The 14,321-nt window shown below is 49.9% G+C and overlaps 2 protein-coding genes and 1 non-coding gene across 3 annotated transcripts in view; all 3 read left to right on the forward strand.

Moving 5' to 3' along the window:
- PYGM (glycogen phosphorylase, muscle associated) overlaps positions 1 to 14,321 on the forward strand; it is a 234,100-nt gene that overhangs the window by 186,358 nt on the left and 33,421 nt on the right. The gene's annotated exons all lie outside the window — the stretch shown is intronic.
- Positions 1 to 14,321, forward strand: part of NRXN2 (neurexin 2) — a 468,353-nt gene that overhangs the window by 53,058 nt on the left and 400,974 nt on the right. The window contains exon 2 of the mRNA XM_060252607.1: positions 2,701 to 3,867. Within this exon, the coding sequence (XP_060108590.1) occupies positions 3,156 to 3,867 (712 nt within the window). The 5' untranslated portion in view covers positions 2,701 to 3,155. The remainder of the gene's footprint in view (positions 1 to 2,700; positions 3,868 to 14,321) is intronic.
- On the forward strand, positions 8,184 to 8,305 carry LOC132589492 (small Cajal body-specific RNA 11). Its single transcript, XR_009556623.1, has one exon. It is a non-coding gene; the product is annotated as a small Cajal body-specific RNA 11 (non-coding RNA).

A 14,321-nucleotide genomic window follows, 5' to 3' on the forward strand; every position in this document is an offset into this window, starting at 1 on the left:
GTGGCATGGGGCGGGATGGTCTTTGGCTTTGGATGCTCTGCAGCCCCTTCACGGCCGGGGGAGGGGGAGGGAAAGGCTGCAGCCCCGGCTTCAATCAAGAACCATTGCAGGTGCGGAATTTAATTTGATTGGCTAATTAGAAGCCGAATGTTAATTATGCCCATTACCCAATGAGGTGCAGCAGACGAGGGAGAATTTATAAATAACCCCGCCGTGCTGCTCATTTGCATGATGCCGTATCCCTGGTGTTGCTATGGAGAGCGGCCCCTCCCCGCCACCCAAAGGGGTGCTTGTTTAAGCTGGCTTTGGCACTCTGAAAGAGGCATCAGGGAAGGGGGGGCATTCTTGCTCTGGGCTTGGGGGCCCTTCGGTCTTGGTATCTGGTCTGGCCAGCTGCCATGCCGGGAGCCCCTCTGCAGTTGCCTCTGATAAGCAGCAGGGACAAAATGCATTTCCTTGAGTTTTTTCTTTCTGTTGTTGGGCTTAATTATTATTGGTAAGCTGCCCTGAGACCTCTTAGAACCTGTCAGGTGAGATAGACGTTTTAAGATTAATAAAAGAAAAACAACCAGATATTGGGGAATGTTTTTTGTGCCCCCCTCTGCTGTTGCCATGGGAGCCACTGCCCTTGCTTCCCTTTGAACTGGGGGGTTTGCTAAGGTGGGCCCAGGAGTTCTCTTCCCTTCCACTTTCTCCCTGCCTTTGCTCCCCCACCCTGTCCCCGTTCCCTCTAGTACATCCCCCCCCCCCCATGCTATAAATAATCATGCTCTTATGCAGTAACAAGATGCAAATGCACCCTCCTCCCTGAGCAGCAGGCGTGGGGGGGGGGGATAAATTGCTTCTCTGACAGTCAGTTGCAAGGGTAATCATTCCAAAAAGGCAATTTGATGGGAATGAAATTTGCATTGCATTAGCGCCATGAGTGACATTGGGGTCCCAATCCTGCACAGGTGGGGGAAGGATGCAGTCCACCCCGGTACAAAAACTGCAGAGATGGAATAGGGGGAAACAGCTGGAAGTGGGGAGGGCTGTCGGTGGGGTGGGGGGTGGGCAACAGTTCTAGGAGAAAAGGGCATTAGATCAAGAGCTCTAACAGAGTTAAAGTTGGAGTCCTAAACAATTTCCTTGTTGCAGTTATAAGTAGGGCTAATAGCCCTTCATTCAGGAAATACAGCTTCCTGAATATTGAAACCCTTTTTTTTTAAAGGTTACTAGTCCTTAAAACTGCAAATTTAGGTTTGAGAGTATCAAGGCAGGGAATTAGAAGAGCTGAAACTGCCTCATACCATCAGTGGGTCCCCTCTAACTCAGGACAGTTACTCTAGGAGGACCAAACTAGACACTCACTGGCAGGTCCATGTTTGGAGCTGCCAGCATTTTTTTAAAAAATCCTCAATTCTTTGGCATGTGGGAAGCCCAGTTTGGATTGAGTTTGCAGTGTAAGGAGCTGGGGGGTTAAACCACTGCCCCCTGCATCATTTCCCCAACCTAAATGCCCCCACCCCAATGAGGAAAATTTCCCAGCCTGAAATGGAGCAGCTGTTTTTCTCCATTAAGGTAAATCTGAATAAATAAGCTCTTTGTATCATGGTCCAAATCTGAATCAGGCCCCCATGAGTCTGAAGTGTGTGTGTGTGTGTAAAGTGTCATTAAGCCACAGCCAACTTGTGGCAACCCAGCCAGTGGTTTTCAAAGCAAGTGAGAAGTCAGTGCCTTCCTTGGTGGTTTTCAGAGTCTTTCTCTCTCCCAGATGGAGAGAGACTCAACTGGTTGGGTTCCTTTGATGGGGAAGGGAGGGCTGGTTCTGAACCTGGTAATGTGGGTTGATCAAGGTTTCTTTTGTAGCAGGAACTCCTTTGCATATTAGGCCACCCCCCCCCCCCCCCCGATATAGCCAGTCCTCTTGGAGTTTATAGTAGGCCCTGTACTAAGAGCTCTGTAAGCTCCTGGAGGACTGGCTACATCAGGGGTGTGTGGCCTAATATGCAAAGGAATTCCTGCTACAAAAAACCCCTTGATATTCTCCCAGTTGGGATGGAAGAGCCAAGACTGAAAAACCTGCATTTCCAAGACCAGTCTCCCTGCCTTCCCAGGCACTTTGTTTGATGTAGGGATTGACCTTGCCTGGATAGGGTTACTCACTCTTATTTTAAGGGTGGAACCTGGGAGGGCAGGGTTTGGGGAGGGACCATAGCAGAATATAATGCCATAGGGTCTGGGGGTTGGACTAGATGACCCTGGAGGTCCCTTCCAACTCTATGATTCTATGATCCAAGACAGCCATTTTCTCCAGGGGAAGTAATGTCTGTTGTCTGGAGATCAGCTGTAATGTGAGAAGATCACCAGCTACCACCTGGCAGTTGGCAACCCTACCCTGGCACCTATTCACCCAAAGCCAAGGCTCAGCTTTGGGATATGTGAGGTCCTTTGAGCAGATGCAGAGTGTCTTTCTGCAGAAATTACAGACCAAGCGGTTGCATGAGCCCCAATTGCTTTTGCTTTAGGAATTCTAATATGAGGTATGTTGGGAACCAAGTCAGGAATGAGACCTGATTCTTTAGGTTGTTAATGTTTGTGGCTGTTCAGGGAAGGCCCTGATAATGACTAAGGGCTGGAATTCTGTATTTCAGCACAGGGGCTAACTGTTTTCTGTCTTATCTCTCTCTCTTCCCCTCTCCCCTTCTTTTTGACTCCTAGGCCTGCACGTCCAACCATGCACACTCCCGACTGAATGCAAGCCAGCCAGTGGGGAGGGGCAGCTGGGGGAGCTGCTCCATGCAAACAATTTCTTGCCCCTTGGGGAATATCTCAAATCTGCCACCCTCCTTGTGGGAGAAATTCTGTCCAGCCCACGCCTGAGAAGATGAAGATGTTGTAAGCAGCCACTGAGCGTCGCCTCGGCTCTCGGGGAGGGGGGGACGGGGGAGCCAGAAGGACCTTCGTGGACTCTGTTTGGGGGTACGTGTTCCAGGTAGGAGGCCCCCCCTCAGTCCCCGTGGGCTCCTTTGTTGTTGAGGAGAGACCCCCTTCTTCTCTGGATCCCGCTCCGTTCTGCCCATCCTCCCTCACAGCCGGAAGCCCTCCCATAAATGTGGATCTGAGGGTGTCCCAAAGGGGGCGCCATTTGCCTCAAGGAAGACAGAAGGGTTGCCATGGCGAAACTGGTGTGTCTGCTGCCCTTGGTGTTGCTGGTGGCCTCTATGCTGAGCTCAGGGGCAGGCGGAGCGGCCCTGGAGTTTGGGGGCGCGACGGGCCAGTGGGCTCGCTACGCCCGATGGGATGCCAGCTCCTCAGGGGAGCTGAGCTTCAGCCTCAAGACCAATGTGTCACGGGCACTGGTTCTATATCTTGATGATGGCGGCAACTGTGACTTCCTGGAGCTGCTCATCTTGGAAGGGCGGTTCCGCCTGCGCTTCACCATCTCCTGTGCTGAGCCTGCCAGCCTGCACCTGGAGACGCCCATCAACGACGACCGCTGGCACATGGTGCTCCTGACACGCAACTACCGTGAGACCATGCTAGTGGTGGATGGCGAGGCCCGCGTGGCAGAGGTCAAGTCCAAGCGGCGCGACATGACAGTGGAGAGCGACCTCTTTGTGGGGGGCATCCCCCCGGACGTCCGCCTCTCGGCCCTCACCCTGAGCACTGTCAAGTACGAGATGCCTTTCCGTGGAATGGTGGCCAACCTCAAGGTGGGGGACATGCCCCCTGCCCTCTTGGGAAGCCAGGGCATCCGCAGCGACATGGAGTACCTGTGTGCCAAACAGAACCCCTGCGTCAATGGCGGGATCTGTACTGTGGTCAACAGTGAAGTGCAATGTGACTGCAGCCTCACCGGCTTCCAGGGCAAGTTTTGCAGTGAAGGTAAGAAGGCAAATTAAGACTTACCACCCAAACAGAACAAAGAAGTGGCTAGTTCTTTTGACCTGCAAGCTCCTTTGCTACTCTCCTGTGCTGCAGCGGTTTGTTTAATTAATCTGAATATTTATTTTGCTGTTGAGTCACTGCTGATTTATGGTGACTTCACAGGGTTTTCAAGGCAAGATACATTCTGAGGTGGTTTGCTATTGCCTGCCTCAGTAGCACACAGGTCTGTCCAAATACTAGCCAGGGCTGACCCTGTTTAGCTTCCAAGACCTATCAAGATCAGGCTAGCCTGGGCTTTCCTAGTCAGGGCTGGATTATACTCCCCTCTTTTCTTTCTGGTGGGGACACTTACAACATGGTTCTTCCCTCTTTCCCTGTAACTTCACAGGTATGATGAAGTAAATTAGGCTGAGAGAGGGTGATGACGACCAAGGCTGCGTAACAAGTTTCCATCACAGAAAAGGAATTTGATCTTGGGTCTTAGTCTGAAATTCTAACCAAACGCTGAACCATACTGTTAAAAGAGTGAATTGGCCGCAACCCTGAAATTCATCCCATGGTATTAGGCTTTATCCCCACCCTCCTCTGCCTTGGTTCTGTGCTTAACAAGAGGATGGCAACACCATCCTGCCATGCGTTGCTGTTGTAAGAATTATTAAGATAAGGTGCATGAAGAACATTGAACATTTAGATAGGATCACTATGACTGGGATTATTATTCCCAGGTGGCTTGGGAGCTGGCCACGATTTCTCATTGGAAGCTGTGCCTTTGGATGTGTGCATGCCTGGGCTTATAGGCCTGGGGTGGCCAAACTTGTTTAACGTGAGAGCCACATAGAATAAATATCAGTTGTTTGAGAGCTGCAAGATGTGAACGTCAGATGTTTGACGAAGGAAGGAAGGAAGGAAGGAAGGAAGGAAGGAAGGAAGGAAGGAAGGAAGGAAGGAAGGAAGGAAACAAACAGATTGGGGAGGGGGGAGGAAGGGACAGGAGGAAAGAAAGAAAGCAACTTTGACTTTAAATGCAACCTTCAATCTGCCAGCAGGCTTGGCTTGGATAAGTGATTTAAAGAGACAAATGCCTTTCCCAAGCCAGCTGACAGGGCAGTGGAGGCTTCGAGAGCCACACAATATGTGTGAAAGAGCCACATGTGACTCCCAAGCTGCAGTTTGGCCACCACTGGCCTATAGGGTGGCTGTTGATGATGTGCCCACAATGGATTAGAGGGCTCTCTAAGTCTTGCCTCTTCACCCTTTTGAATCCAAACCCACCCACCCCTCTCTCTGAACTCACTGCTAAAACCCTTATGTGTCACACATCATCCTTGTGCCATCTTTCTCCTCTCCTGGCTTCACCATGCCTCTCTGCTCAGCTCCTCCTTCTCTGTCATTCTCCTATCCACAAAAGCCCTTTCCTTAAACACATCCATCCACCCTTTCCCCAAGGAACTCGGGGCAACATACCCGTCTCCTTTCCCAAATTATCCTCACAATGATCCCTTGAAATAGATCATGATGGGTAGTCTGTTTGTAGCAGTAGAAAAGAGCAAGAGTCTAGTAGCACCTTAAACAAACAAAATTTATGGCAGGGGACGAGCTTTCATGAGTCACAGCTCACTTCTTCAGATACAGCTAGAAAGTGAGTCCAACTAGCTGTATTTGAAGAAGTGAGCAGTGGCTTGTACCCTGCCACAAATTTTGTTGCATCTTTCAGGTGCTACTGGACACTTGCTCCTGTGAAGTAGATGAGGCTGAAGGAGAGTGACGGCCCCAAGACTGCCCAGCAGAGTAGAGATTTGAACCCAAGTCCAGCACTCTAGCCACACTCTGTGTTTCCTCCCCAAGGTTCTAGTCCTCAGCTTTGTTGCTTCTCTCTGCTTGTCCCTTCCCTTTGCCCAAGCTCACCTGCCCTTGACCTCCTTCCTCTGTTGTATCCTTCATGCCCTATCCCACCCCCTCTCTTCTCTCTGGAAGTACAAAAGTCTTCTCAGACTGCCCTGACCTTAACCTTCCCTGCACCTCCTCCACTGCTGTCTGCCTTGTCTTCTCAGTACATGCCGAATTACTGGTTTCTCCCCAGCAGCCTTTTGTTGCCCATATAACATACCTTGCAAAGCAGGGAGCATTTCTCTTCTACCTTTCGTACAGCATCTAGCATGCTATGAGGACTGGCGGGGAATAGAAGCAGCAATCAGTCCAGGCAGAGGAAGCGGATGTCTGGCAGGTCAAAGGCAATCTGGTCCCCAGCTACGCACAATTTATTTAGCTATTTATTTAGCTATTACTTATCTGTTTATGGCCGTGTCTTCTGCTTTGGCCAAGTTTCAAGACTGGGCTGCAGGCAGCCTGCAGTGGGGCAGCTGGTGTGGGAGGGAAAGGGATGCCCTCGAGGGGGCAAAGACTAGGGTCCCTGAACCCCCCCCCCTTTCAGTGCCTTTGCCAGCACAGTGGACAGACTCCAGCATATGCACAAAGAGAGTTCCTGCGTTTCTACTAAGAGAGTTCCCGAGTCTGACGCCTCTGTTTGGACGTCATTCTTCAGGTGGAGCGTGTACCCTGCTCAGCGAGTATCTGAAACATGGGGGCAGGGATGTGGTTGGAAAGAATGCTCTGTGCATTCTTTCTTGATCTGATGCTGAGCTCTTTTCCCCTTATGGGCATGAAGGTGGACACCCACCTTGCTGATGCTCTTGTACCCTCAAGCATGCTTTTGCCCCTGTTTGGTTACTCTCTGTCCTTTTGTTGCACATCAGGACTACTTTTGCATCATCCCTCAAGGACCAAGCTGGAGAAGTAGAAAGCTAGAGAAGTCTTCACTCTGCATTTCTGTATTTCCCAACATCAGCTGAGTAGAAAGAGTGAATGATTTTGCACCTCTTCCTTGAGAGCCCCCTCTGTCTGTTGCTAGTCATGTAAACCATGTGGCCATTACCCAGGGCTTTTTTTGTAGCAGGAACTCCTTTGTATATTAGGCCACACACCCCTGATGTAGCCAATCCTCCAAAAGCTTACAGGGCTCTTACTACAGGGCCTTCTGTAAGCTCCAAGAGGATTGGCTACATCAGTTGTTCCTCAGTGGAACAGGCTTCCTCGGGAGGTGGTGGGTTCTCCTTCCTTGGAAGTTTTTAAACAGAGGCTAGATGGCCATCTGACAGCAGTGAAGATCCTGTGAATTTCGGGGGAAGTTTTTGTGAGTTTCCTGCATGTGCAGGGGGTTGGACTAGATGACCCTGGAGGTCCCTTCCAACCCTATGATTCTATGATTGGCTACATCAGGGGTGTGTAGCCTAATATGCAAAGGAGTTCCTGCAACAAAAAAGCCCTGTTATTCCCTTAGAAGCATGTCCCTGCAAATAGGTGGTCCATGGGGGGGTCAGACTTTGGCTTTTCATAGAAACTTGGCTTAGTTCCTTCTTCTTCCCCCTTTCCTTTGTGGTATCATGGAGCCATTAGAGGGGCAGTGGAGTTTTTCAGAAGAGGACAGTGCTAAAGGAAGGGTTTTGTGAAGAGTCTGACTAGTTACTGAGATGGAGATTTGGAGGACTAATTAATAGAAGAGAGGCCCATCACTCACCATGGTGAGTAAAGAGAACCGCCACAATTTGGGAGTCGGTTTGGTGTAGTGGTTAAGTGTGTGGACTTTTATCTGGAAGAACTGGGTTTGATTCTCCACTCCTTCACATGCACCTGCTGAAGTGACCTTGAGTCAACCACAAGTTCTCAAACAGGTGTTCCTCTCAATAGCAATTTCTGCCAGAGCTCTCTCAGCTCCACCTATTTCACAGGGTGTCTGTTGTGGGGAGGGGAAGGGAAAGGAGATTGTAAGCTGTCCTGAGACTCCTTCAGGTAGTGAAGTGTAGGGTATAAATCCAATCTCCTCCTCCTCCTCCTCCTCCTCCTCCTCCTCTTCTTCTTCTTCTTCTCCTTCTTCTCCTTCTCCTCCTCCTCCTCCTCCTCCTCCTCCTTCTCCTCCTTCTCCTCCTTCTCCTCCTTCTCCTCCTTCTCCTCCTCCTCCTCCTCCTCCTCCTCAGTGGCAGTAAACCTCTGAATCCCAGTGCCAGAAGGTAACATCAGGGAAAGGCCTCGGCCTCTAGGTCTTGTATTTGGCAATCCGAGTAACTGATTGGCCACTGGATGAGGCAGGATGCTGGACTAGATGGGCCACTGCTTCAGTCCAGCCAGGCCTGGCATGTGGGGTTCTGCCGCCTGAGGCAGAACCCCAATGTGCGCCCCCCATGAGTAAATTTTATATGTGTGTGTGAATGATGTCACCTCTGGCATCATGCAGGGCACTCACACATCACGCAGGGCACTCGGCACGTCCCCTACGCAGCTCTGGCTGAGTTTGGCGGGCGCTGCAGAGTAGTGCCGTTCTTTCTTGGCTTTAAGGGATTGGGGGAGCTCCCCCAACCCCTTAAAGCCAAGAAAGAACACTCCTGGCACTTCCTTTCCCCAGCACTCACCTAATTCAGAGGGCGCCATGGATGGGAAGTGAGTCTGAGGCTTGGGGATGGCGCGAGCAGGGAGGGGGCACCTGCCCTCCACCCCTATTGGAAGTTGGCGCCCTAGGCAGTTGCCTAGTTTGCCTACTGCCACGCACCGGCCCTGAGTCCAGCAGGGCCCTTCTTGTGTTCTTATTCCACCATAATTTCAGAGGCATAGCCATATTAGTCAATTGTAGCAAAATCAAACAGAAGTCCAGTGGCATCTTTAAGGCTACCACCATTTATTCCAGAGTCATCATGCAGGCTCATCCTGGAATGAATGTTGCTAGTCTTTAAGGTGCCATTGGACTTCTGCTTTATTGAACCAGCCACTCCCCCATCAAATTGGCTAGTGATCCAGGGGATTTGCCTTACCAAGCATCATGTATAGCTTGTCTCACTTGCCTGAGCCACCTAAAGCAGTCCCCTATTTCTCCAGCTCTCAGCTTGTGGAGTGAGAAACAGCAGCTCTTTAGGACCAGATGCCTTCTTGTGCCAGTCCTACCCTGCTAATGCATTCCTAAGTCGCTATGACCCCTGGGTATTTGTGTGCAATTCGAACCCATCTCCTTCCCCTTTTTGCTCAGGCCTGGCAGCCATAAATTTAGAATCCCCGAGGAATCAGAAGAGTACCGTTTACATAACCCTCAATGAATGCACCCGGCGTCTCGCACAAGTTGCCGAATTGCGCTCACTTACGTCAGGAATACTTGCAGGCTTCTTTTTTCACACGGAGACACACAACACAACACCCACTTGCAGGCGCTCCGTCTAAGCCCACCCACCCACCCACTCACTCTGAAGCCTGGCTGCCTGTTGTCTGGGGAGGGAGGCTGACAAACAACAGATGGTTGTGGCAACCGACTTGGCTGGTTGCCATGGAGATGGCTTGGCAATGGAGTCCTCATTGGCTCTCACAGGTGGTGGTGGCGGTGGCGGTGGCAGCGGTGGCGTACGCTTAGGCCGACTGTCTCCTCCATGGCTGTTGTCTGGGATTTGCTCCGGCAAAAGGAGTCTCTGGCTGTTGCCAAGGCCAGTTGCTGTGGAAACGGTGATCGGCTCGCTTTTAATTTCTTTGGAAAATATGTGTTTTCTCAATGGCAGAGGCAGGAAGGTGTTCAGAGAGACAGGTGGAACTTCTTTTTTGGGTGTGTATGATGGTAGTTCAGCACATCTGGCGGTGCTAAAGTATCAGATGCCATGTATTAGTGGCTAATTATTGGAATGAGGGGCCCAGAACCTAACTGCAAGTCTTTTCCTCTGATTCAGACTCTTGTTTCCCCTAATGCTTGGTGGTGCAATGACTTGATTTTGAGACACATTATGCTGCATCTGGTGATAGGCAGTACATTCAAGACCGACAACAAGAAATACTTCTTTATGCAGAGAGTGGTTAAAATGTGGAATTTGCTGCTAGAATGTAGAAGCCTGCAGTCCGAGGAAACACAAAAAGAACTACTGACGCTTTGCACTCCGTTTCAGAAGCCATTGTAGTGATGGCCATGGGCATAGACAGCTGTAAAAGGGGATTAGAAAGATTCATGGAGGATAGGCCTATCAATGGCTACTGGCCATGATGACTGAGGGGAACCTCCATGTTCAGAAGCAGTCAACCTTTGGATCCCAGAGCCAGGAGGCAGCATCAGGGGAAGACCTTGGCCTCTGTGCCCTGTTGTTGGCCCTCTGGAGGAACTGACTGTCCACTATGTGGGACAGGATTCTGGACTAGATGGACTACTGCTCTGATCCAACCGGGCTCTTCTTATTTTCTTATGCATGCTGTGGAATGGACTCCTGGCTCAGGGTGTGGGAACTGGGTGGTGATAAACAATGTTGGGTTAAAAGATAAATTGCACGGGGTTCTCCACAATTTATGCCAGATTTGCCATGTATCAAGGCCCCCCACTCCCATTTTTTGTTAGTCCGTGCAGACAGCAGAAAAGAGAAATATGCTAAGGCCACAGTGGGGCACTCTACATGTCTAGGAGGGCTACGATTGCCTCAGTGGGGCACCAGATGTGCAGGACTGCTTCTGGGAACCCTCAGAGAAGAAGAGGCCTCCGTGTCCCTGGGCGATGCATTCCATTCAGACCTTTCTGTTGTATGGAATCAGCCGGCAGTTTTGCTCCTGTGGTGGCTGCTCCTTCAAGTGAACAGAAATGGGTCTGAGCATGGCTAGGGGGGAAAGGGAGTGGGGGTAAGAACTGGGGCAGAAAGTCAAGGGATTTCAAAAGTGAGGACTAGCACTTTGAATGTAGAAGCCTACAGTCCGGGGAAACACAAAAAGAACTACTGACACTTTGTACTCCATTTCAGAAGCCATTGGCAGCTGAGACACTTTCATTTCTGTGCTTTCTCATTTTCGGAGTGCCAGCCAAATGCCCTCTTGGCACTGCCTGTATTTAAAATGGCAATCTCAGGGCTCATCATGTGGATCCTTTTGCATGAACATATAGCAAGGTTTGTGAGGCTGGGTGGTGCTGTGCAGGATTAGAGCCAGGGCTTTTTTAAAGCAGGAATGCAGTTCTGGCTTGGTGTCAGGGGTGTGTGGCCTAATATGCAAATGAGTTCCTGCTGGACTTTTTCCTACAAGAAAGCCCTGTGCAAAGCAATGGTGATGTCAGGGAGTGTGGCCCAATATGCAAATGAGTTTCTGCTGGGCTTTTTCTTAAAAAGAAAAGAAAAGAGAACTCTGGTTAGAGCCACCCAGTTTAGCGGCTTCAGAGGAGGGCATGCCTTCTCCGTGTCTTCTCCACTGCAGGAGCTTCCTGTCTGCTCCCTTTACTAGCATGTGACAGCGTACAGAGGGGTGCCACCTTGTCACATTTGTCAGGTGCCTATGCAAGAACAGGCTTGTGAGATCCTGTGGTGCCCTGAGGCACCTAGTGCCTCCCAAAGCATGGATTGATCAGGGAATCTCCTCAGCCCCAGACAGTTCTACAGCGCTGGGTTAAACCTGTCTCATTCACTCTTCCACCAAGGCAGCTATTGCACTGTGTTCACAGACCTGGTGGGTGGATGTTTCCTTCAACACAAGGGGGGTGCTGCTGCAGCAGTACCAGGGAGTGGATTAAGTCTCTGTGAATGCCCGCGAGTGGATTATGGCTCTGTGTGTGAATAAAGAGACCTCTTGTGGTATAGTGGTTAAAGTGTCAAGCTAGGATCTGAGAGACCCAGGTTCAAATCCCCACTCTGCTGTGAAGCTTATGGTTGACCTTGGAGCCATCCCTCTCTTCAGCCCCAGGGTCTTGCTTAATGATACATGTGACATGAACTGGGGCGAGGGTCCCAAGACCCAGCTTGCAGTGGGGACAAACCTACCAAAGTGCCCATTGCTTACAGATGCTTTTGAGCATCATAGGGAATGAGGAGGTGCTGTTCTGGCGAGTGGAACAGTTATGGAGGGAGCCTGTTTGCCTCTTCTTCTAGCTCCTTATGTCCTGGGGTTATGTGAATAGGGGTATATGGAGACTGAGAAAGGGAGCAAACAAGCCCTTGGCTTTCTTGGACTAGAAGGTTCCTCCCCCACTTCCAACCTTTTCTTGGTATATCTCAAGCATACCAGTATGGTTTCCCCTTTGCAGTAAGCCAAGAACCTTTGGCTCTAGTCCAGGGGTGGCCAAACTTGCTTAACATAAGAGTCACACAGAATAAATGTCAGATGTGTGAGAGGCATAAGATAGGAAGGGAGGGAGGAAGGAAGGCAGGCAAATAAATAGGAATGAGAGAGAGAGAGAGAGGTGAAAAGAAAGCAACTTTAACTTTAAATGCATTATCCAAGCAGTCAACTGGCTTGGCTTGTAGAAGTGATTTAAAGAGACAAATGCCTTCTCCAAGCTGGCTGACGGGGAGGTGGGGGCTTTGAAAGCCACACAATATGTGTGAAAGAGCCACATGTGGCTCACGAGCTGCTGTTTGTCCACGCCTGCTGTAGTCTATGCAGTGGCCTTTTCTGACCTGTTTTCTCCTGCAACTCGATCCTCTCTTTATTCTACACAAATGTATTTTCTAATAAACACTCATTTATGCCCAATTATATTACACTGAGGGATCAACTGCACAGGATGTTGAGAATTCTGTGAATGGAGCTCCCAGTGGGTTTCCTTTTTTTTCCTCAGTAAAAATCAAATGCATGCAGTCTGATGGCAGTGCAAAGGGAAAGAAGGTTTAATCCTTCCCCCTGTGCCATTTCCTCAGCTTAAGCCACGGGCAGCCACTCTGTGCCTTGTTGGAGCAAACATACCAGTGCCCCCTATTGATTCCAGCTACCCAGGACTATTTTGGGGGTGGGGCTAGATTCCTCCCTCCCCTGGCACTGTGGTCCTGATCCTAAGCACGTATCGCAGTTGGGAAGTACCTGAAACTCACTGTCACATCTGGACATAGTGGGGACCCCAGACCCTTATAATGTGTGAGGTTGTTGCAGGTGGCACTAGGGTTGCCCAGGGATGGTGGCAACAAGAGAGGTACTTCCTGGTTCCCCAGAGCAGCTGCAGCCGGAGGATTCTGATGTCCAGCAGAGGGGAAGAAGTTTGCTTGTGCCAGTTTAGGGTGCAGAAAGATTACAAGCAGGGCTTTTTTTGTAGAAAAAGCCCAGCCGGAACTCATTTGCATATTAGGCCACACCCCAATATAACCATTGTTTCACATGGGCTCATTTGCATATTAGGCCATGCCCTGATATACCATTGTTTCACAGGAGCTCATTTGCATATTAGGCCACACCCTGCCGGCTCCATTGTTTCACAGGAGCTCATTTGCATATTAGGCCACACCCCCTGATATCACCATTGTTTCACATGAGCTCATTTGCATATTAGGCTACACCCCCTGATGCCAAGCCAGCCGGAACTGTGTTCCTGCGAGTTCCTGCTCAAAAAATGCCCTGATTACATGGAAGGCCTTTTTGTTTTGAATAAGTGAGTCTGGAAAGATAACTGCCTCCCCCCTCCAGCACTGCAGTTGCTGATGGGGCCAGAGTTCTTCCTTCCTCCTTCAGTGCATTCCGAAAGAGTGGGAAGGGACCCCTTCGTTAGTTGACCTCCCTGGTTCTTGGTGAATGAGGAGAACACTGAACGGAGCACAGTGCCTAGCATGTGAAGTAGTTATGAAAGAAAGTGCCTCTAGGCATGCACAGGGTGCATTTCCCTCTTTGCTGAGTAACCTTAACCAACCCTCAGGGAGGGAAGAGGCTACCAAGGTCAGGATGTAATATCACATTTGAGTCTCTGCATTTATGAGGCTGTTGTCTTAAGGGTGTGTGGCCTGTGTGTGTGTGAGCATTCCATTTTCATATCTCCTATTACCACAAGACCTGACAAAAATGCAAAGATGCCCTTGAAGTTTTTCCAAGGGTCTTTCAATTCCAGTGGGTTTTTTTTTAAAAAATCAAGTTTTAATTGGAGCTGGATGTTAGCCCTGCCCCCTGTTTTCAGTGCCAAGCCTGAGCCAAGAGAGTTAATAATAGCATCTCTGAGCATGCACTAAGAATCTTTTCCTCCCTGATAATATCCTGACCTGCTGGTCAGTTTGAATACTGGTATATCTCCTCCCTCCCATTCTTATTTTAGTAATTTAAAACATTTTGTTGATCTACTCAAATATCTAAGAATTCTCTTTCCTGCCAGGATCTCATTAGTTCACTTCCCCCAAACCAGCAACCGCCTACCTTTTCATTCACGGTCCCTTTAGCAGCTCCTTTAATTGCATTGCTGCTGCTTCTCTCTGCCCATCCCCTTTCATACAGTCTTTCTTTTACTCTCCCTCTTTCTCTGTTGCCCTGCCTTCGCACCAGTCTTTCTCCTTCCCTCCTTCTCCACCATTCTGTGGGCAGTGCCCAAGTGGTGTCTGCTTGCCTGCCCCCATTAGCTCTGCTTCCCACTATGGGTACTGCTTCTTTTTCTTTTTCCACGTTGCTTCCATTGTCACAGGGGGCCCCAAGCCCTGCCAGCTTTTCCCCCTGCAAGG

The sequence above is a fragment of the Heteronotia binoei genome, chromosome 1 (genome assembly GCF_032191835.1).
Source record: "Heteronotia binoei isolate CCM8104 ecotype False Entrance Well chromosome 1, APGP_CSIRO_Hbin_v1, whole genome shotgun sequence".
Classification (NCBI taxonomy): Eukaryota; Metazoa; Chordata; class Lepidosauria; order Squamata; family Gekkonidae; genus Heteronotia; species Heteronotia binoei.